The sequence below is a fragment of the Fusarium falciforme genome, chromosome 13 (assembly GCF_026873545.1).
Source record: "Fusarium falciforme chromosome 13, complete sequence".
In the NCBI taxonomy this organism is placed as follows: domain Eukaryota; kingdom Fungi; phylum Ascomycota; class Sordariomycetes; order Hypocreales; family Nectriaceae; genus Fusarium; species Fusarium falciforme.
Window position 1 is genome coordinate 84,143 of NC_070556.1, and position 22,454 is coordinate 106,596.

Consider the following 22,454-nt stretch of genomic DNA (forward strand, 5'->3'; position numbering starts at 1 on the left):
AGCCCCAGTCTCCGAGTACTAATACCTCAGTAAGGTTTGTTTTTCCGGAATCCTAGGTACTTATACCTAGCAGGGATGCACCCGCCTGTTCATTTCATTTTCGTCCTTCTAATGCAATGATCGTTATGTCAGGCAGGGCATCAATAAAGTGATTGACAGTGATTATTATTGATCATTCGTTAATAAGCCAATCATTATTAATGAATGATGCGCTAGCCTGGATGTACTTGATACTTCGTCCCTCAGCATTCACTTCAAGACTAGAGTGCGAACACCTCTGGTACGGAAGCTGTGCCTGTTTCCCGGACAAAGAGCACATTCTCGCTGTCTATGAGGTTGACGTTTAGCCCGTACTTAATAATGTAGTAGTTGCTAAAACGAACGATGCGCTGACCCCTATGCTCTTGAAGAACCTCTCCATTGAAAGAGGCATACTCAGACCTACCTCACCCTATAATCAACGTCACGATGGAATGTGTAAAGAAGAGCTGCAGTATGAAAATGAGGAATGGGATGTAATTAGAAATTAATAAACGCTTCTATAATATAGAGTAATTACTCCTTGCTGCTGCTGTATCTCCTTCTACACGATTCCGTTGCCAGTGTGGTTGCTTAGAACACAACCTTCGGCAGTTTTCTCGGAATAAATATGATCCTGCCCATAGGTTAGACTGGGAAGGCGTAGGGGGAGATGGTCGTACTCCTCATGCCAAAAGCGCAAGCTAGAGACGAGAGCTGAACGACTCGCGGCTCTCATCCTCTCGTCCCCCCGGGGCGCCTAGAGCCAGCCCTCACCACGGTCACTGAAGGCTCCGGACACGATTTCCTCGGAGGATCCTTTTGGAAGATGCCCGGCCTGGTCTTTCTTATCATCCCGATAAGTCTTGAGGGCGAAGTGTATAGTCTGGAAGAGCTGAGACGTCTGTCGAGTCTGCTCGTCCATCCGTTGACGATATTGAGAATTCAGTTTCTGGAGCATCTCGATTTTTGTTTCTTTCTTGACCATGGAGCGCCGCAGTGCATCATTCTCCCTGCGTAGCTTGAGAATCTCTTGTCTGAGGGACGTAAGGATGTCACCTCCTGGCTGAGCCTGCTGACTGATATGGCCGAGTGGGTTCCTCTGAGAGGGCGGTTGGGATGGGGCGACTACTGCCCGGAGAGACACCTGGTCCTGAGGGGACTGAGGAGGCAAGGGTGGTAGCTGCTTCTCGTGCATAGCCAGGAAGAATGTAGTGTAGGTAACTAAGTTCGTTTGGGTTTGGAAGGCCACACTTTATATGTGTATAAGGTGAAAGGTTTGAATAAGTTATAACAAGCAAAGCGGTCGGAGGTTTTAGAAATCAGACTGGCGACGAGGAGACTGGTGGAGTTTTCCTTAGACAGTGTGCCCTGCCTGTCTAGACTGGAGCAACGTGAGGAGGGTTCCTATGGGGCTTGTACTCCTGGGCGAAATAAATTTCCATTGCATGGGCCGGCTGCGCTGCCAAATCATGCCAGGATGTCCTCAGGATGCCCGCCCCCCGGTACCCCTGCGGATCTGCGCATCAGTTCGAGGACCAGGGAGTGGGGGGGAAGATGGCAACCGGTTGGCAAGAGGTTCACTGGCCCGTGCTCGGCATTGGTTTTGCTAGTTATTTATCAACTTGGATGATGAAAAAAGTAGAATATTTGTGATGCCTTTCTGATATATAGAAAGCTGGTGGCATTTGTCTCTCGCAGGTGTGGCTGTTTAATGAAACGTGCACGGACAGGCTGCCAGTTTCGCTGATTGGTCTCGCGACTTGGTGGTTTCGTCTCTTGGTTCAACGGTGCGCACGGCCTCAACGACCTCCTCGGCCTCCTCGGCAGCAAGCGCGCCCCGCTCCGCCTTGCCGATTCGACCCTTGTCAGCACGACAGATGTCTCCACGTCTCCATTTCTCCGCGGCCCCCACCAAGGGAGGCCGCTGACTCAGAGTCTAGCCTGCTCAATACTTGCCACACACCCCCGAGCAACGATGATCGAGCTTACCTCTTCGTGTCAGACAATTGGCTCCACAGAGATCATTGATGGCACCAGTCAATTGATGAGAATTATCTAAAGAATAAGAACTCAATGGCAAGACGCGTTGAGTCGTGCAGCTCTTTATACACAAATGAAAGTGTTGCCTGTTTAGGCAGTAGCAGCTGCCCTGCAGGCAGCTGCACTAGTGGGGCCAGGGCTTGATATGCGACACTTCGCCTAGGAACGTGATAGAACGAATGATAATTGCGCGAGGGCGACCCAACGCCTTATGCGAAGACGTAACCAAGTGACCGCTACGACGCCGATATCGACATTGTAAATCGCCGAAGCCATCGGCACTATGGCTACAACTCCACTGACGACGCTTCATTTCCAACTCCTGCTGCTGAGCTGCCCCTTTTGACTTTGCTTTTGGCTGATGGTTGATAGCCCTCAGATAAAACACTAGCTGAACGCTAGTACAGGCTAGCCGCATCGGGCCTCTCTAGTTTTCACTCGCACGCGGCCTGGTAAGACTCGTTATCTGCGAACGATTCATCCTTGTGACGCCAGACGCTTGCCTGCTGCTCCTCGTCCAGCCTTCAGCTCTCACCGCCCTCATCCAGCTGCCTTTTTTGCTTGCCCCTGTGTTATCAGCTGCAGCAGCAGCAGCAGCAGAAGCAGTAGTAGTAATATTAACATTACATGGCCTTCGACTGCAGGTATACCGGTCTATCCAAGGTTTTAAATACAGGGGGAAACCGTGCGCGTGGCCCTGGATGAAAAACCTGTACTCCAACGCCTTCCCGCTGCTCGCGATACCTTCATACACCCAGCTTAGCCTCTCCGCTAAGCGCCGATTGCCATGGGTAGACCATATGAGCTGCCATTTAACTCTCTTTCCTCCTCCTCAATTTCCCATTTATCAACTAGCCGCACCGCCAGCCAGTACATATGCTGCATGATCGACACGATCATGACGCTTGGGGTGTCAACTTTACCGCAATGACCCCACCACACTTTGTTCTGGTCAACCAATCATGCTTTGGGACTGACAGAAGCCCTAGGGCAGGAGCCAGTGTGACTTTACCACTTGACCCTCGCGTGGGCCGACGACGTGGCGCTAAACTTTTGTGTTTATCTAAGTACGCATGCCGAATACACACTGGGTAAAGGGGACTTACCATGGCGTGAGGTTCTAGGTTTATAACCTGCGCGCGATCATCAGTCTCATGTGTCCTCCTATCCTTCACCACGGCCGTGTAAATAGAGAGATATGATCCAAAATCAAGCCATTGGTGAACTCATAAAGGCAGCGGGTAGAGAGAACAATCAGTAGGTAACGATTGGATTGACCACATGTCTAATGCAAGCTCTTGCTTCCTGTCGCTCATCCAAGAGCGGACGTAGCTAATGAGGAGCCTGTGGGTCTCAACACATCCAGGATGGGGCGCGTTACCTTTGCTGCTTGAGATTCGCATCTGTCATGCCCCTGGTCTCATTGGTCCGGAATCGTTGCTCTGTCCCTTTGACGATTGTTGGGCAACACCACCGTTGCAAAATCAACCCATTGTACCGGTAGTATCAGAGACTCACTGTCTCTTGGTCTTGGTCGAAGCGGAAGGCGTTCCGGGTCGGTTTGAGCTGCTGCCGGCTTGCGATATTGGCGGTTGCCAGTTATAAAAGGTTATCGACGAACTTGGTTGAGACTCTTGTTGGGACGATTGGACCTGCTGTATTTGTGGATGTGATGCCATCGCCGGGGCTGCTGCTTGGGTAGGCTGCGATATGTCCCTTTGGCCTTTCGGATGAGCATGTTGGGGAGACAGAAGCTGGAGGTGATAAGCCTGCGAGACAGACGTGAGCTGCTGCGACCCAGCCATCTGTGGGCGCACGCCTCCGCTACCCATGCGGACGAAGACTAGAGGAATCATGGCGGGTGGGATACCGCCTTGCAGAGATGTGCACAGCATGTCCATCTCGACCTTCCTCTGCTCAAGGCGCAAACTCTCCTGCCTCGTCCTCTCCTCTTCTTGTCTTCTCTTGTCCTCCTCGACCTTGGCTTGCAGCCAATTCCTCATGTATTCCTCAGCTCCTTGCCATTGCTGGGGCGGGCTGGAGAGCTGTGGCCAGGAATCTCTCTGCTGATGACTCTGGGTTAATGAAGGTGGCGGCAGACGTGGAGGAGGCGCATGATGCACAGGCGGAGAAATGGTGGTTAGAGGCTGCTGGGGAGGAAGGGTCATGGCCGCCGGAGGAGGCAGGCCACATTGAGGAGCCGGCATGGCTGGGTTGGCGGGCTGTGGCCCAGATGGATGGCCGGCAACGACTTGTTGGCAAACTCTTCGATCAGGAAACCCCCTCAAAACCCGAATTTTGGGATCTAGCTGACCTTAAACCATCCGATATGGAGTATTTTGAAAAGAAGCGACAGCCTGGGGGAGTGAGTCGGTTCAGAGCGCGGGGCTAGGGGGTGCAGCTCCTATATCGGGCGCTCCCGGTATCATTAGTTCGGATGGAAATGAGATAGTGGTATAGACGACTCTCTGCTGGCGGTGTCACGGGGATGTAGTAACACACTTATTGCTCTCCGTAAACAGCCAAACAAACGAAAAGGGTTATCAAGTCATATTACAATCCCACATCCCATGACTTTTATACTATTTAATTGAGGTTCTGGCCTTGCGGCCCCTGCTTCGACTTCTCTCTGTCTTCTGCTATAACCCCCCTGCCTTTTCCTTCTTTCCCCCTCCCCGCCCTTCTCTCTTCTAGGCTGCTCCACTTGTACTCTAGGAAGTTACATCTAACAGAAGACGGTGGTATTATAAGGACACAACGATCAATCGGAAATAACCAGTTCCGGGCTCGCGTCTAGTAAAAAGACAAAGGTAAAAAATAAGATGGATATGAGACGAATTAGGTCGAGAGTGTGTGTGAGGGAGTGCTGTGCTGGTATGCGCTATTATTTTTTGGGGGGGGGGTTTTATTTGGTGGCTCGTCAAAAGTCCGTGCAAAAAGTCGAGGCTGCGGCTAATTCACTCTCGTGACCGGTCACCGAGATTCAGCCAGCTCATATCCGACGACATTGAGGCCATTGCAAGCTGAGGTTGGCTGCTCACACCTGTAGGGGGGTTCCACGGGCCCGGGACGCTTGGAGAGAGCGGCGTTCTGAAGCAGGAGTTTGGGTTGCAGGCGATTTTGGGCGCACGGTCAGGACTCCAGGGCTTCGAGTTAAGGGTAGGGTCCCAGGCTTCATTGATGCTCCCCGGGATGCCACTGGAATAACCCGACGATGACGTCCTCGAGGGGGTGCGTTCAATCTTGCTGGCTACTCCATCCTTGAATGGAATCTTGCTGCACTCGGCCACAGCAAGGCTGCCGGAATTGACCCGATTTATCTCGGGGCAAAAGCCAAAGATCAGCGATGGTATAGTTGACGAGTCTTGCGTGGCCCTCATACTACGATAGTGCATGGCCTCAGAGTAGCGGGAGCTCTGCTCGGACCCAGCGGTTATCCTCTTGGGACCACCAAAGCCGAGGATCTGTAATGCGCTGCCGCCGGACCAGTATCGGTTCCAGCCAGAGCTCCTCCGCATGCCGTCCTGGGCTTCCATGGGTCCCGCAAGGGGTCGGTGCTCTGCGACGGTTCGGTCGAAAGCAATGCCCATGGTGTCGTATCCCTGCAGAGCAGGGTACAGCATCTCCTGCAGAATCGGCTTGCTGATGGTGGCTTTGATCTGCTTGTGCAAAGAGCTGCCGGAGCTTCGAGTCGTATCGTTGGCAGGCTTCCGGGTTAGACTGGTCTTTTGCTTCCCGGTGCGATCTATCAAAATAGCCATGGATGAGTAGGATTCCTGAGACAGCGTGGCGTTGTGGTCACGGGTTTGACCGCGCGAGAGTAGCTGGCGTGAGCCGTTGCCAAAGTGCCTGGTGCTGCTAGCCTCCATACCGTTTCTCCTGGCCTTGCGTCGCCGCGCCAAGAGCAACAACAGCAGACCAAACAAGGTCAAGAATCCGAGGATCGATCCAAGTGTGATACCCAAGATGACGTTGGAGCTGAGACCGGAATCATCGTCACTGCTGCCAGCGGCCGCAACTGCAGCGTCCGTCGTGGCCGAGGCGCTGGCCTCCGATATTGTCAGAGAAGCGCTTAAGCTCCCTGTTGACAAGATAGTCGAGATAGCCATGGTTGACGAGATGTCCGAGCTCTCCAAGGTTGACGGCCTCGTCTTAGTGGAAGTTGGCTTGGTCGATTTGGTCGAACCAGCTGTCTCGGTAGTTGAGAAAGCTGAAGAGGTCAACGTGCTGTCGGACAGAACCTTTTGATTCTCGGCATCGAACACCTGAGCAGTATCGAGCCACGAGTTCTCGGTAGCATCGAAGATGGCAAGAGGCACTTCGGAATTACCACCAGAGAAGACAACCTTGCCGTCTGCGCCTTGGGCAACGGCAAAATTCCGCCGCGTAGCGGTTGGCGCAAGCGTCGAGTTGTACTCTGGCCAGTCGTCTAAGGACAGATTGCGCTTCTTCTTGGTGACGGCGACCGAGTTGGAAAGGGGCGCGCCGGAGGCATCCTGGAGAACAAATCGGCGGACCAGGTTCGGAGATTGCGAGAGATCGAAGGTGTAGAGGCTCTTGGAGCCATCATCCCCTGGCATCACAAGGGCCTGAATAGAACCCGAGTCCTTCGACAGGGGTTCTGCCATGCTGGCTCCCGATTCAGTCCAGCCTGTAGTCGGGTTGAACAAGGCAACGGCGATATTTCTAGTATCGTCGCCGACCAAGCAAGCATCGGCATCAGACCAGTTGAGAAGAATAGGCTTGACGCCGGGGCTAGAGCCAGGGCCATAGGAGTTAACGCGATAGGGCTCGGATGCCTGGATGGTGAAGGTTTCGCCCGAGAGGGCCGTGACTCCGTCTCGGCTACCGGCGTAGATAAGGATGGTATCACTGGCCTTGATGTACGTCGAGCCATGCCACAGACGATCTTTCGTGATCAACTCGGAGGGGGTGATGGTAGTCCACTTGCCGGTCGAGTAGATGTACTTTTGCAGCCCAGTATAGCCAACCGAGCCGCCGGTTCCACCGACAACGAAGAGGCCAGCCTCAGCGTCATCCCCGGGGGTCGTCCCAACGCAGACGGCCCCCGAAACCTTCTCTCCCATCTCCAGCTTCTTCCATTTTGCACCTTCCTCCAAAGGCAGGGACAAGAAGGCCTCGGGCGTGAAAGAGTAAAGGATGTTCTCGTAGATGACGGAGCACGAGTCGTCCAGCGACGTCGGCGGCTTGGGCAAACTCATTGCAGCAGAAGTTCCCAGAAACCAAAAAAGACCTCGAAAACTACATCAGTAGACTGACAAGGGCATGGCGATCATGGTTGGCAGTCGGGTGGAGTTTGCGTTGTGGATGATGTTGCGTCATACGACCACGACCCAGTAGCGCTGATGTCGTCGGGATCGAGAATCGAGAATGGCAAGGGGGTACCATGGAGTATTGAATAAAGGAGGAAGCGAGATCGAAGAGGACGCGTTCTGGGCAGATATAAACAAGGGGCGGATAACACAGCGGCAAGCAAGTAATCCAGCTGGGCGAGTGTAGTGAGCACTGGACGACTGACCGACAGGCAGCTGGCAGGCAGCTGGCGTCGCAGGAGGGATATTCGCAGCACGCGTCCTCCTCCTTTCGAATCTTTGGAATCATCGGGGAGGGAAGCCATCCATGTAAGTTGGCACCACCTCAACCACAGATCAACTTGAATCGACCGTACGACAGGACCTGCACCCTGTTGCTCTTGGCGAAGGAGGATCTGCGAGGAGCCAGGTACTGAATCATTCCCCGGAATGTCTGCCATTGGTGACCCGGTGAGCCCAACCCAACCCCAAAAAGGAAAAAAAAAAAAAAAAAAAAGGAGGCGGCGGTCTCACCATCTGGAGGAGTGAGGCCGTGGGGGAATCAGCATCAAGGGCACAAGGCATGACGCTCGGGTCCTCGGCACATCCAAGTTCCAGACAAGAGTTGGCCCAAGCGCTCAGGCGACAGGGCGCTAGCGGAGCCGTTTCTTGGCTCATTTCGCCAACGCCACCAACCTGGATAACGAGACTGTGTGGGGCCAGACTACTGCAGGTCGTTGCAAAATTAATTCCGACAGGTTCATGGTTTGGGAGATGAGTGTCATCGTTCGTATTGCGTGGAATGAACCCAGTGTGGAAGGTCATTCCTCTCCCAAACCCATGCCCCATGGTCCATCAGAACACGAATTAGTTGTATGTTCACCTCGCTAGGCCGCTCTCTCCCTAATGCGAAACTATGGAATTGTCCGGTCGGTTTCAGCTGCGGAGAGCCCTAGTCCAGCCAATTAAGAGGCATAGTCCAAGATGATGGAACGCGCACACGGCGATAACAAAGACCATCTGGGCTGTTATGTCATAGGCTAATAGGCAATATGGAGCATGGGTTGGGGGTCTTTATCCAGAACAATGTGTTAAGCTGCCAGAACCCTTGACCCGAAGGGCCCCTCATCCGCCCGAGATGCGACACATCAGCTCATGTTCCATTGAAGCTTGAATTCCCGGCCTCTCCAATTCTCCATCGTAGCGACAATGGGTGGTTTCAGGTGCTGCAGCTATCCCGCCGGCATGTGTGTCTGCGGGATGCGATATCAAAGGATGAGCCGCCTGGTGAATCGAGAGTCACGCTGGCTTGGATTCATCATAACAGGGGAGACTGTCTAGAGGGAGCTATGCTACATCAAGGAGGGGAGTGACGTAGCCTATCTGAACAGAGAAGAGGACGAGACTCCCCTGCTGAACCTTTGATGGCTATCCTTGTAAGGTAATTTTTTCCAGAAGATTCCCTTGCTAGGGCCTTGAGAGTGGTCTGATTTTGCTACTTAGTGTCTAGGTCGAGTCCTGTTTTATCCTCTTAATCCCGCAAACCAACGGTAGAACCCCACTAAGCTAATGGGCAAACTCACTTGGGGACCCAACCATCACTTGTCAATGACCGCTCCGTCCATTGCTTCCAGTGGATCGATGCCACCCCACCATCATCAAAGCCCCCTCAGGCACCGGTCCTGCAGACGCCCAGGGCCAGTAGGCTTGGCTCCGAGGTGCCGCGCCCTTGACGGAACAGACAGAACATACCGGGCGTTCCTTGTCATCGAGCTCGTCATCTCAGCAACACTCACAAAGTTGTTGGTCGCCTCAAGGTCTAGACAGTCAGCGGTGACGCCTTGGCAGGTCACCATAGGCTCCATTGCCGGTCCTGTTCCTTGCCTGGGGTGGACCTCAAGAATGAGAAACCGAGCGGACTAATGTCTTATTTCTCTGAACCCGTGATATTTTCAAGCACAGAAACACGATATAACACCCATGCTATCAGGCCCACCCATCCGTCCTCCCCCACAAATCATATGGATACTTGCTTTGATCCACCACGCCCGTGAACCCGTCTGCCTCATCCTCGCTTGGGTCTGTGTCATCTTCCCCAATACTTCGTAGTAGCATACTCTGTATAACTCACATGCCCTCAGTCCCGCATCACCTGCTCCCGCTATTTGTAAGAATGTGGTCGAGGGAGTCCTTCATGCACTCTCCCTGTTCTTCGAGGCTCTTTCTCATGGCCTCTATTCTTTGTTCGATGCCAATGTATTTCTCGAGTAACTTGATTTGGTTGTCATAGATCCATTTGAGCATGGTCTCAATCTTGATGAGGCGGGTGATTGTATCCTGTCTTTGCCTTGTCAAAATATGGCACGGACAAGCAATTCTAAACTCACTCGTCGCCTGGCTGACCTCGCAACGCCTGTCCTTGTCCTTGGTTGGAGTCCAAGGTCGTGGGTAGGGCGCTACCGATCACTCCAGCATTTGTTGTACTGTCGAAGTTAGGCAACCCGAGCCATGAGTCCGCAGGCACACTGTTGAATTGCCTAGCCATGATGTAGTAGGACGCTGGGAGAAAACGCCTTTGATCTGCGGGAGAACAAGGAGAGTGTGATTACTGAGCGGGTTCAAGGAGCTTTTTTTATACCTGGGTGTAACGTAAGGGTGGTGTATCTTCCTGAAACTTGGTTTGTATCACCCATGGTATGGTCGTATATGCGTATGAAAGTGATATTCCCTAGCGTCTGCGCAATGCTGATACTGTGTCTCTACTAAATAGACTGGTTTTGGTGCTCTTTCACTGAGGGAAGACTATCATATTGCTTCCACTTTACTGTAAATTTTATGTGCAGTTGATCTTGTACCCTTTTGTGCTTCCGTTCTTCGGCTTTTGCCCTGACCTCACTCGAGTTTGGCAATTCCATCTCTGACCAAAACGAGAGTTCTGCCTCTGTAATGATGACGAAGCCACCAAGTATACTGAAGCCGAGTCGAATATCCAAAATAGCTCCATGAAAATGTAAGATTCTATCATAACAACTGTTTTCGGCAATCCGACAGCGAGCCCTCTTCCATCCTGACGGCAGTCTCATAATCCCATCTATTCCCAGATGCGTATGATGCAATGCCGGCATACCCCATTTCTTCGACATCTTCAACTCTTCCTCATCAACTTGATTGGCGGCATGTAGGTGCGACTCACCCTACCGCAGCATCTTCCTTGATAAAGAGTCCCTTGCGTTGGATGAAGCCTTGCACATCCTCGGCTGAGAATGAACATCTTAGCGGCTACCGACATCTTTGAGCCCAAGACCTTCACACATTCTCATCGTCTATGCACGCTTCGAGAACTTAGCCTGCGGCGAAGCGAGAACCTGCTCATGGCTGACATGTGGGAGCCTTCGTCAATTGAGCACAGTAATGCCGCTGTCCTTACCTGGTTGCAATACGATATCCTTCTCCATGACCCTGATCGTGTGTATATAATCACCCAGAGTGGGTTTAATCGTATCCAACCGCGTAATCTCCGACGCAATTAACTCTCGCTTTGGCTCATCTGTCGTTAACTCGAGAAATAGTTGCCCAACCGCCGCTAGGGTCGGTTGCCATCGACTTGAGTCCCCAGAATCCATGGCCCCTCGCAATCCCATGCATTTTCAAGAAAGCGAGCACGTCTGATCCGCGCTCATCGATCCAGTACGGCCAGGCCTGAGCCGTCCCGAGAGAAAAGGAGGAGCCCTTCCAGCTGTCCACTTGCAAATATCGGCCCGGCTATGGCAAAGACCTCATCAACCGGTGTCCTTGGTGTCAAATACTGACGGATTGCGAGCACCAACTCAAACAAAACCATCTCTACCTTAGAGCTAGTACCCGGGCGCATGCCCTTGTAGATATAATAGCGATTTTATGTATTCGATAAGGGCTTTTTATGTTGACTGGATAAATAAATTTTGATTACAATAGGCGCTGCTAGCCAGAACGTTCGGCATGTAGGCCAGCCTTGCTATGTATCGAACTTCATCTCCGAAATGCACGAACGCGGCTTTGCCTTCGATTCTCAGCGCAGCGGGAGTCTAAGCTACAACTCGGCCGCGCTGCCAATTGCTCAAACCTCGTTATCACTCGCCCTAGTAGTCTCTACAGATCCCCTCCATCATCCACACAAGTTCATCTCAAGCTGTTAAGCCGCAAGCTAGACTCCCTCAAAACCTGCAGCCCCCATCTAGAACAGCATCGCTTGCCATGGCTGAGGCGGTCGGACTGGCCGTGCCTTTTTTCTGTCTCCCCATCTCGTCGTTTTGGCCCGAATCATGTCTTGATACTGGTTCGCCTAGCTCGATCGCGGTACTCCCGGCCAGCGGGACTTCTACCTCGTGGGGTTCCCTCAGCGTCGACGACAGCCTGGCGCCCCTTGCCATCAACCGTCGCAGAGCCGCACCCTTGAGCCAGTCCAGTCTGTGCTGCAACAAGTGTATTAAAGACATAATGTAGATGTGGGTTGATGACGTTGAAAGGTATGAGTTGTGTGTGAAGGAGCAGAATGATGCAATCTAGTCTCATAGTATCCACATCCCAGCCACCAGCAGACCGGACCTCTTTGCCATCCAGCTCCAATACACCAGAGCTACTGCTTTATATATATCCCACCATCTTGGCGCAGCGCTCGCAGTAGTAGAGATTGTGGGCGATGCGAACCATGCCCATGGCGCCGATGTCGTCGGTGGAGGTGGCCTCGACGGAGCGGGCGCATCGCATGCAGCGAAGCACCTCGACGGAGGCTATGGGGAGTTGGATGGAGTCCATTGCCGAGTCCGTAGGCAACGGCAGAGGCGGACTCAGCTGCGATGTCTGAATCGGAGGAAGCGGAATTTGAAAAAGAAGAATAGCAGTAGTGCTGGTTAAATGGTTGGCTGGAGGAGGGCATGGCGAATGTAGCTATCTTCTACATTAGGGGATGAGGGATGCGTTGGCTGACTTTGACTTGGTTATGAGTGACTAGGGGCTGTGGTGTTTGGTGTTAAAGCCGGGTCACCTGTGGGCCATCGGACTGATCGTCCGGTCGTCTGGGATGGATCGTCCCCTGGCCTGAGCTGGTGGCACCGACTGGACAGGGTGAGCTGTGGGGTTTTCTAGGGACCTGATTGACAACCATGACAGACGGCCTTGTTTGATCTTCGTCTCGTCTAGTGTCTCGGTTGCCAGCTCGATCCATCCTTGATTTTACTACCTCTCGCTACCGTTTAAACTAATGCACGTCTAATGCACGCTAACGTCTAGTAATACAGATGGACAACCCACTCGTCTCCACTTCACATACTCATCCACTCACACACCACCACTGCTATCGGCTGATGATAATGAATTCTCCCTTCTCATCTCTACGGCTCCGGCTTTCCCTTCCCCCCTGCCCGAGTTAATAGGCTGAAAAGTGTACCGCGTCAAGCGACGGGTCGAGAGCAAGCGCATGCAAAGCGCACAAACAACAAACATGCCCAGCACCATGCTCGTTAGGCAGAGCGTCTCAAGAGCTAAGGGGAGTGGTCCCGGCATTTGGTATTATATCGTGTCAAACTCGTTAGCTTCGTCCATAACGACCCCAGAAAGGGGTTCTCCGAGGGCAACTTAGCTTTATACTGTGGCGGCAGCATACATGCCGATCTACGAGTCTGCGACTCTATGCTACATATGTCTACCACAGAAGGCCTCCATGACAGTTACCTCTTTTGTAGGGTAAACGACGCCGCCCTCCCCGAGGCTGAAAGTATCACTGCCCTCGCTATCCAATCAGCGCTAGCGGCAGTTATCGCACTTGATGCTGCTCTCGCCGAGGACGTAGAATAATTTGGACTAGGTATTCGTACGTGCCCTCTCGACCTAGGCCTCCTTGGTTACTCTCTTATCCGAGCCTTACCCTGGGATCCTAGCTTCTCAATCTCCAAAGACGTCCAAATAGTCAGATTCCCAAGGAAGAGATATATGATGAATATTCAGTCGCCAAAAGGTTCTTTAGACAGGGAGTCGAGCTCGGCAAGGGCATCATAAACGGCCAGCTTGGCAAGGTGGTAGGCACGATTATGCGAGTTCTGGATTTCGTCGTAAAAGTCAGAGAAGTTCAGAGCCATGCCTAGGCGCAAAGGTTGGGTGGCGGCGAGCTCGATCTGAGCAATATTAGTATCGGCCTGAAGACACTAGAAGAAAGTTACCTCGATGAGGCTCTCCACACTCGACGGGATACGTTAGTGTTGAGGCCGTATGACTAAGATGGTCCGATCTGCTGGTGGCTGGGATGTGGATACTATGTAAGGAGCTGTGCTCCTCTCAGACATACGCAACTTAGACCTTTTAACTTAACCTGCAACCCATTTTTGTTTCATCAGTTAGGCCACTACAAGGCATCCTACTTTGCAAATCTGCTGCCGAGAAGGCCCAGTTGCGTGTCCTTCACCGCAAGCAACTGTAGTGTGATGGCGTTCCCGTCCCCCAATCCCCGCAGACCGGTGACCAAGGAATGCAGGGATCGACCAGTACGACAGACGCAGCGACAATCCGGGGGGCAGGTTTCCGTGACAAGGAGCTGGTGCTGATGGAGGTAACACTTGGACAGCTAAATCCCACGATTGGTTCCACTCCTGCCGATGCTTTCCATTAACCTTCGGACCAGTTCTACCGGTAGTAGCGGGTGGACTTTAATGCGACTTCAAGTATTCAGCGTCATATCTTCGGCGGCTGAAGAGGAAGTGTTCTACTGTTTCCTTCGCTTGTCCACACGGGCATTGGTCCGAGTACCGCTCCAACCTGATGAAGGCACCCCATTCAACCGTGCCATGCCGGTTCGTAGCTGAGCCAGCACGCAAAGCTTCCTTCCAGGAGAGTAGGTCATATTGCTTGCGTGTGTGTTTCCCTGGTAGCACAGAATCGACTTTCTTAGAGTACTTTCCCGCTCCTTCTGGCAACCTTTCGGCATTCCGTTGCTCCGCTTTCGCAATGCTAAATGTGGTAAATATGGCCTTGAATGAATGCTTCTTGGGAAGGGAGTCGTGTGCCGTACTTCGACGTGCTGCTTCCTTAGCCACTCGTGCCAGTTCGAAGTCCTCGCCCGACGGAATCCAGGCGATTGAGACTTTATATTGCCGTTCTCCCTCAGAGTCTCCACAGCATGGTAGATATGGAGGGTTTCTCCCTGTCCTGATTGCTGCCGGGGTTGACAGACTGCCAACGCTGCGGCCTTGTTGCTGGTGAAGACTGATGATTTGATTGTGGAGTTGCGCTGGCACAAAACGCCTTTGCGGAGCGCGCCTTGGATGGGCCAATGGGCGCAGGGCTATTTGGTAGCGGCGCGCCCGGGCGCCCATGTGTTGTTGGCCGCCCAATCACGGGGTGGCCTGATTGGATGTCGGATAAATGCCACTCATACAATGGGGGTAAACGACTACCATTTAGGGCAAGTAACGGCACACAAAAGTGAATTTTGAGAACTTACACAATACAAACACACCCAATTTTGCACAATTTATTCCCATACAACGTGACTGTCAAACGCTGGAGGGTGTATAAAAGGAGTGTCTGAATCAAAAGGATTTGCACGGTTAGAAGGTTGATGCAATGATGTGAGGGATAAGGGCATAGACGAGCCACGCCCTACTCAAGGCACAAAAAGGGGCCAGAGCAAGAATAATAACAACACAATCATCGAAGGAACCAATAATGGAGTTCCGGATCAATGGACCACCTTCACAACTACACTTGTGCGTGCACTAATCGTCATACGGCTAACGCTCTTCGCGTACCCGAAGATAGGCCACTTGGCGCTTTTCATGCCAGGTGAAACCGACTTGCCGTTGACATCAGAAACGGGAGTGCCCGGCGATGCCTCCTGGATATAGGGATTTATGATGGATCAAATTTGAGTTTATATGCCTCACAGAGGTGAAACGGACTTCGGCCGCTCTAAGAGACATCGTGATGGTGGATAACCGATGCGAGGGGCCTTTAGCAATCTCAATGCGATACGCGTCTATGGCGGGGTGGCCGTACGGACCGGGGGTTGGCCGTTACAACCCACACGAACTTTAATCGTTCAAAACGTCGTCACGTAGACCCGACTATGCGCTGAGAAAGTGCATCCAGGGACGCATATAAATTCTATTGCTCCTGTACCTGGACCGAATCGATTTCGCGAATGTATGACCGTGAACTCGCTGTCGCATCTGGGATGTAGCGCGACATACACAGAGGACAAGTGTAATGGTGCCTCAGATACCATGAAACAATGCAACCCGAATGAAAGCTATGCCCACACGATAAGCGGCGGACGGTATCGCTGTCCCGCATCCCCTCCAAGCATATCGCACTGTGCATAATAACGGGAGAGGTTAGTTCGAGATCACGAATCCATCATCTCGTTTGTTGAGTAACCTACCAGGTGACTAACGAGTCTGGCCAGGCCAAATGCCCTCCTGTGCCTTGTTGAAGTTTTATCTCCATTTTCATTTGCTTATACGTCCTCTGCGGAGCTATGGAGTCCAGCCGCTGCAGATCGCTAGTCTCGGCGTTTATGCTGCTTGACGACTGTGCGCCCTCGGGATCCTCTGGGCTCGCGAGCTGGTTGCTTCTGGCGATTTTGTATCTGTATCAATGCCATCGTTAGTACCATGAATAGGGAGCGGTAGTCGTCGGTTTGGGGACGAATGTACTTACATGGCAGGCATAATAAAAAGGACAAACATAATACCGAACAAGATAAGTGTGGTGAGCCATCCCTCGATTGGCCGCACCGGCGTTTGGTCGTCGGGGCTAGTTGAGGAATTATTTGATATCGTCATGATTAGTTGGCGATCGATCAGTAACATCACGTCGTTCCAGCTTACCGAAATGCACGTGGAGTGGGGATTTATATGCTCTGCGGTTTGGTGTGGATGCCAGGTGCAAGTGCCCGAACCATCTGCTTAATATGGTTCTAATCAACCCAATCGATTTCGAAGTGATGCGAACGTCGTTGCGAATGATGCGACAAGTGTTTCTCGGTCTTCCGTGTGATTGGGCACATTGCAACCATTTTTGGCCCGAAGTTGCAGGCAAGGTCGGGTACTCGAAATCCTGTTCGCATTGGTGGCGAATCTTCGGCAGCTGTCTGGCGGTTTCTCGCAACCACCAGCAGGAAACTCGAGACCCATTCGTCAGTGCAAACATCATTATGACAAAATACCTCGATATATGTTTTTTTTCCTGCGTCATTTTGCCTGACCTTGGTTATTCAAGTGCATTTAGAAACGCGATTGGTAGGTCTGATGGGCCTTCGCGAAGATGTAGGAACCTCCGATCACGATCTCCCTCCACCGATTGAGTATAAAGCAATGCTTTCACCCTTGTCAACTCGGATCTTATCATCAGAACACACATAGAACAAGAAACAACAATCAAACCTGACAAGCATTTTTGCACGCCTGCAGGTCGACTCTCGAACACTTCCGCGAAACGTGAAGCACCTAACTCTCAGTCCTACTATCAAGTAAACACAGCATAATGGCTTTCTTCCCGCGAAACGTTTACAGCACCGACGTCTCTTTCACTCCCCTCTTCCGTCTCCTTGACGACTTCGACAACTACTCTCGTCAGGGAATGAGTGGCCGTCGCACTAGTATGCCCAGCTGGCAGCCCAAGTTCGACATCCGCGAGACCGGGGAAGCATATGAGCTCCATGGCGAGCTCCCTGGCATAAACAAGGAGGATGTCCACATCGAGTTCACCGAGCCCCAGACTATGCTCATCCGCGGCAAGGCTGAGCGCACCTACACTGCTGGTACCCCCCCTGCAGGCCTCGTTGAGGGCGCTACCATGAGCGGTGCCATTACTGAGGGTGACGAGGAGAGCAAGAAGCCCACTAAGGAGGAATATGAGTCTGTCTCACACGAGACCGGCACCGAGGCTACTGAGAAGCAAAAGCCCAAGGCCAAGGAGCCCGTCGAAAAGGCCAGGTACTGGCTCACCGAGCGCAGCGTCGGCGAGTTCTCTCGCAGCTTCAACTTCCCTACTCAGGTCGATCAGGAATCTGTAACCGCAAACTTCAAGGATGGCATCCTCAACATTGTGGTCCCCAAGGCTAAGAAGCACGAGTCAAGACGCATTGCTATCAGTTAAGCGATCAACGGCAGCTTCCGAATAATGACAGCTTTGCGCTGTTTTCTAGTCTTCTCATGATCAAGACCGTTGAATAATTGGTCTGCTACTATTGGTCAGCGGATGGAATATTGAAGACTTGCCTTGCTTTCCTAGCCTGGTGCTTGCGCTCTTTTGTTGTAAATACCAGAATAATAATCAACGAAAACAACTAAATGAATCAAGTTCGGCAGCCCGAAGCATTTGACATCGGCATCCAACGCTCATACCGTCGAAATTTTGGAACCCGTTAACGGACGCTCGAGCGCAAAGATTCGGTTCAACGATCACACATTCCTTTCTTGCAATGCCCTATCTCACTTGGTTCGCCGCTGCGCCGGTTCAGGGCAATAGCATTAGCTCCTAAGAAACATCACGAGCACAAGTAGGTCAAACCAGCTTGTGTTGCCTGAACGTCGGAAATATTTAGGAATCCGAGTGAAAATTGATGCTGATGGGGATGGCGAAACTGGGGGTGGCGAACCTCTGGTGCTGGGCGGGAAGGGTATGAAGTGGACCTGAGCTGTGTCATGCGATTTGAAGTGCTGAGGCACCCACCGATGTACCCTTCTCTCGTAACCGTTGGGTACAATGGTTGACTTATAGCCAGTAAGAAGCAACCCCGTCGACAGCGGCGGTAGTTGATCAGCAAACAAGTGACAGCGATCAGCGCTCACTGGCTGAGCGCTCCATAATGACGACCGGTGACGTTTGACTGAGCTGTTCTGCCGTATTGAAAACCATGATTGCAGTGGGTGCAGAAGTGATAAACCATTTCCCGATGCTCCTCTAACTCGCCACTGATTAAAAGGGTCGTCATCGATTGAGCAGTCGAGACAGATGTGGTGACACTCGGAGTCCCGCATGTGCTGCTGCAGGCTGCCAAATGGCCTTCACACCTTGTGCAATAGCCATGGTGGCTTGAATTGTGTGTGTTGCTCAAAGGCCGCATATACGAAACCCTACCATAACTTTCACAGTACCATCACGCGCAGTAAAAGCAAATAGCAAATGTAACCGTTCGCAAATGCACACGGATTGATGGGTGAACGCTATGACATATGCCTGTGTATACAAATACTCTGCCTTCGCTTTCAATCTGTTTTCACAAAATCCAACCCAACCAGCCACCTCCGTCGAGGACCAATATCGCAACCGCCCCAGCCACACCCTTAATCTTTCCCGCATCTTCGGGCTCGTCCTCTTTTCCCGCCTCTTCTTCTTCCTCCACGGATACAACGACAATTTTATTATCGCCATGGTCGAGTTCGTCCACACCCAGATCCTGGGCACGACATTTGAGATAACGTCGAGGTAGCGAGTCTGAGAAATGACACGTTGTTGCGGTGGCTAATTGGACCCTAGATATTCGGAACCTCAACCTGTGGGATTGGGAGCATTTGGGCTTGTCTGGTACGTGACTGATTTATTGATTGCGAACAGCGACTTCTGGGGAGTGTGATAATGGTTTAAACCCTCACTTAGCTCCGCGCGAGACCAGCTCACGAATCAAAACGTCGCCATCAAGAAGGTCACGAAGCCTTTCAGCACGCCCGTCTTGGCTAAGCGAACATACCGAGAACTGAAGTTGCTGAAGCACCTCAAGCACGAAAATGTACGCTCTAGTTTCCTACCAACCGCTGGCGTTTGCTGCTGATTCCCCCCTGGGTGATCTCTCTCAGCGACTTTTTCATCTCCCCAGTCGAGGATATGTATGTCCAGCGGCGGCATTGCTTGGCCAGCCTACTAATTGTTCAATAGCTACTTTGTTACAGAGCTTCTCGCTACGGATTTGCATCGGTTATTAACATCAAAACCGCTCGAGAAACCGTACATCCAGTACTTCCTCTACCAGATCATGGTATGCATGCCTTGCAGAGGCTTATCCAACCAATCGTGCAATCTCACTGATAATGGCGGCAGCGGGGCCTGAAGTATGTGCACTCCGCTGGCGTTGTCCATCGAGATCTCAAACCCAGCAATATCCTCATCAACGAGAACTGTGATTTGAGAATCTGTGATTTTGGGTCTGCGCGAACAGAGGATCCCCTGATGACCGGCTACGTCTCGACGCGATATTATCGGGCCCCGGAGGTCATGCTTACATGGCGAAGGTATAACGCAGAGATCGACATTTGGAGCGCGGGATGCATCTTTGCCGAAATGCTCGAGGGGAAGCCCCTCTTCCCCGGCAAGGACCACTTGCACCAGTACTCAATTATCACAGAGCTTCTGGGAACTCCTCCTAAAGATGTCATCAGCACCATCGCAACCGAGTCTGTAGGTATTCCCAAGAACCAGAGCAGCGGTATAGTATTCAGGTTGAGGCAGACGCTGCGGTTTGTCGAGTCCTTGCCGAAGCGCGAGCGACACCCCCTCAAGAACAAATTCAAGAACGCCGAATTTTCGGGTGAGATTCAGGAGTTATCCATCCTCTCTCCAGCGTCTGACTGAACATTCCAGCCCTGGAACTCCTTGATAAGATGCTCGTCTTCGACCCCAAAAAGCGAATAACAGCCACCGAAGCTCTAGCCCACCAATACCTCGTCTCCTACTACGATCCCACCGACGAGCCTGTTGCGCACGCGAAGTTCGACTGGAGCTTTAACGAGGCTGGCCTGCCTGTGGATACATGGAAGATTATGATGTGACCCTAGCCACCACACTCGCCGACACCCTAGTTGACTGACGGGATTCATAGATACTCGGAGATGCTTGATTCTCGCAATGTCACATGACATTCGGAGACCAAGGGCATAACTTTCCGAAATTGAGGGAATTCGCCAGCTGGTTCTGAGTATGTCTCAACATCAGTAAAGGAAACCCAATCCACGACTTCAACGTAATTGATCAATATATTGACCTCAATCAATCTGCATCTCGATCCACGAGCGCTTCGATTATATAATCCATCAATCCACAGAGCCCGCCCCTTGATTGAGAATCTGCCTACCAGTTCACACATCGACCAACGACCCTACGAAGCCTATTCCCACTCCATGTACTATTAAACGGACTGTTGACCCCTTTCGGCATTATTGTCAAGGTCTCTACATGCTGTGATCGAAAAGGCAAAGGCAGCTATGGGTAAAGTCAACTTCCTAGTTCGCCAACTCGCAACTGTTTCCCCAATTAGGCGTTCAGGGTCTTGGTACGTATTCGCTTGAGGACCTACGGAGACATAGGCATGAAGCAAGATACGCCACATCGCTGCCGCGTGTCAGAATAGCACGGGTTGGGGAAAATAAACATGGACAAAAAAGCGAACGAAAGGTAACCGGGCTATCAACGCAGTCCTATATTTTGTGCTGTAGCCCTGATACCTCGCTGTCGGACTATCCCTACATTTGATTCTCCAGTCGAACGTTCACATCTTGTTAGACAATTGGCTCCACAGGGATCATTGATGGCACCAGTCAATTGATGAGAATTATCTAAAGAACAAAAGAAATCGAACAGCCATGTGTTCGGGCACAGCTATTTAAGCTCATGTCGTTAGGATTATGCGACAGGCCAGATGTGAAACCGGATAGTTACATCCGGTCACACGAATGTTATGCGACACATCTCCATAGAGTAGCCACTGTATTTATTTGCCATTCACTACTTGATATCTAGCCAACTGTGGTGCCCGTAGTTTACCGCTCCCTGCATCTGGTGGCACGGACCTCCAAAGTCTAATGCTCTGGTTTAACGTCTATATGACGTGATGATACAGCAAGGTTCGTGGTATTAGGTGGCGACTAAACTTTCGCATTTTGCTGGCTGCTGGTGACTGCTAACCGCATTTCTCGTGCAATTGGACATACACTGGGCCCTTTTAATTGACAAGGTCAATATGGTATATATTGGGGGGGATCATACTTGAAGGGTGGCGATCTCGAACTCCGCCCGTCCACCACGACTTCGTTGCTATATATTATCCCGATATCCGGTACTTGCCACCAGTTCTATATCTTATGGGCGTTGACCAAATGCGTAATTTTGCATATTCGTCCGCATAAGAGTCTGCTTCAACCTACTTGTCACGATGTCTGCCTTCAAGCCGGACACATTTGGACGTTCTGGCCGGCAACAACAGCAGCAACAACCAGCAGGCTTTGGCAGGTTTGGCTTTAACAACCCGAACTCGAATCGTACGTAAGCTCATCAATCCTCCTTGTTTCAGAGCACCGTCATCGCTGACCCTCCAACCTTATACTTGCCTTAGGCATTGGTGGTGCACAATTCAGTTCGAACGCTCCATCAGATACTGGTTTCTCTAGAACATCGCCATGGTCAGCGCCTGGAAGCTCTGGCGGTAAGATCCCAGTCATAGATTTGTAATGCCCTTCGTTTCGCCCCGCTGTACTAACACTTAAGTTCCCATCGTTTAGGAGCATTTGGTTCATTCAGACCGGAATCGTCCAACTGGCTTCCCGCTTTCCAGCCCTCGCCGACGAGCGCTGGATTGTTTGGGCAGCAAAACGCCACGCCGGGGACGACTGGACTCAGCAGTTATGGTAGCAGTAATGCCGCGACAGCCTCAGCTCCGACCGCTTTTGGAGGCCCGTCTTTCGGTCCAAATGATAGCAAGACGGGCTTCGGTACAGGAGCAAGCTCTACTGCGAGCAATTCGGCTCAAGTGGGAGGACTGGATTCGGAACTACCGCTCCCTCCGGCTTCGGGGCTCCAAGAAGACCGTTTTGGGGTCGGTCTTGGACAGCCCCTGCTATCGATACTTCGAAGCATCCATTTAATCCATTTGTCGAACAGGAGCTGGGCAGCAGAGAAAAGAGCTCGCATCAAAATATTGTTGCTCAAGGTCCATACAGGAGTTCGTCACAGGAAGAGCTCAGGCTTGCGGACTATGCCCAGGGTCACCGGTATGGGTTCTCATTTGGGCCTGATGGCTTCGGCTTTGGATCTGGTTCTGGTACAGCGATGCAGAAAAGT

General features: G+C 51.8%; 5 protein-coding genes across 5 annotated transcripts; 2 read left to right on the forward strand and 3 right to left on the reverse strand.

Annotated features, from left to right (window-relative positions):
- Positions 1-3,575: 3,575 nt before the first annotated feature.
- Positions 3,576-4,268, reverse strand: NCS54_01463300 (Hypothetical protein; the record flags this gene model as incomplete). Its single annotated transcript, XM_053159771.1, has 1 exon — positions 3,576-4,268. One exon carries the CDS (start codon positions 4,266-4,268, stop codon positions 3,576-3,578), a length of 693 nt encoding a protein of 230 aa, XP_053015746.1.
- Positions 4,269-5,018: 750 nt separating this feature from the next.
- On the reverse strand, positions 5,019-7,834 carry NCS54_01463400 (Hypothetical protein; the record flags this gene model as incomplete). Its single annotated transcript, XM_053159772.1, has 2 exons — positions 5,019-7,323; positions 7,605-7,834. 2 exons carry the CDS (start codon positions 7,832-7,834, stop codon positions 5,019-5,021), a joined length of 2,535 nt encoding a protein of 844 aa, XP_053015747.1.
- A 7,945-nt stretch (positions 7,835-15,779) lies between these two features.
- NCS54_01463500 (Hypothetical protein) lies at positions 15,780-16,186 on the reverse strand (the record flags this gene model as incomplete). The annotated part of the gene is made up of 2 exons (XM_053159773.1): positions 15,780-15,990; positions 16,062-16,186. The coding sequence occupies 2 exons, from the start codon at positions 16,184-16,186 to the stop codon at positions 15,780-15,782; spliced, it is 336 nt and encodes a 111-aa protein (XP_053015748.1).
- Positions 16,187-16,886: 700 nt separating this feature from the next.
- NCS54_01463600 (SHSP domain-containing protein) lies at positions 16,887-17,501 on the forward strand (the record flags this gene model as incomplete). Its single annotated transcript, XM_053159774.1, has 1 exon — positions 16,887-17,501. One exon carries the CDS (start codon positions 16,887-16,889, stop codon positions 17,499-17,501), a length of 615 nt encoding a protein of 204 aa, XP_053015749.1.
- Positions 17,502-18,777: 1,276 nt separating this feature from the next.
- On the forward strand, positions 18,778-20,257 carry NCS54_01463700 (Mitogen-activated protein kinase; the record flags this gene model as incomplete). Its single annotated transcript, XM_053159775.1, has 7 exons — positions 18,778-18,833; positions 18,885-18,932; positions 19,005-19,134; positions 19,360-19,380; positions 19,443-19,929; positions 19,983-20,166; positions 20,221-20,257. 7 exons carry the CDS (start codon positions 18,778-18,780, stop codon positions 20,255-20,257), a joined length of 963 nt encoding a protein of 320 aa, XP_053015750.1.
- Positions 20,258-22,454: the final 2,197 nt, after the last annotated feature.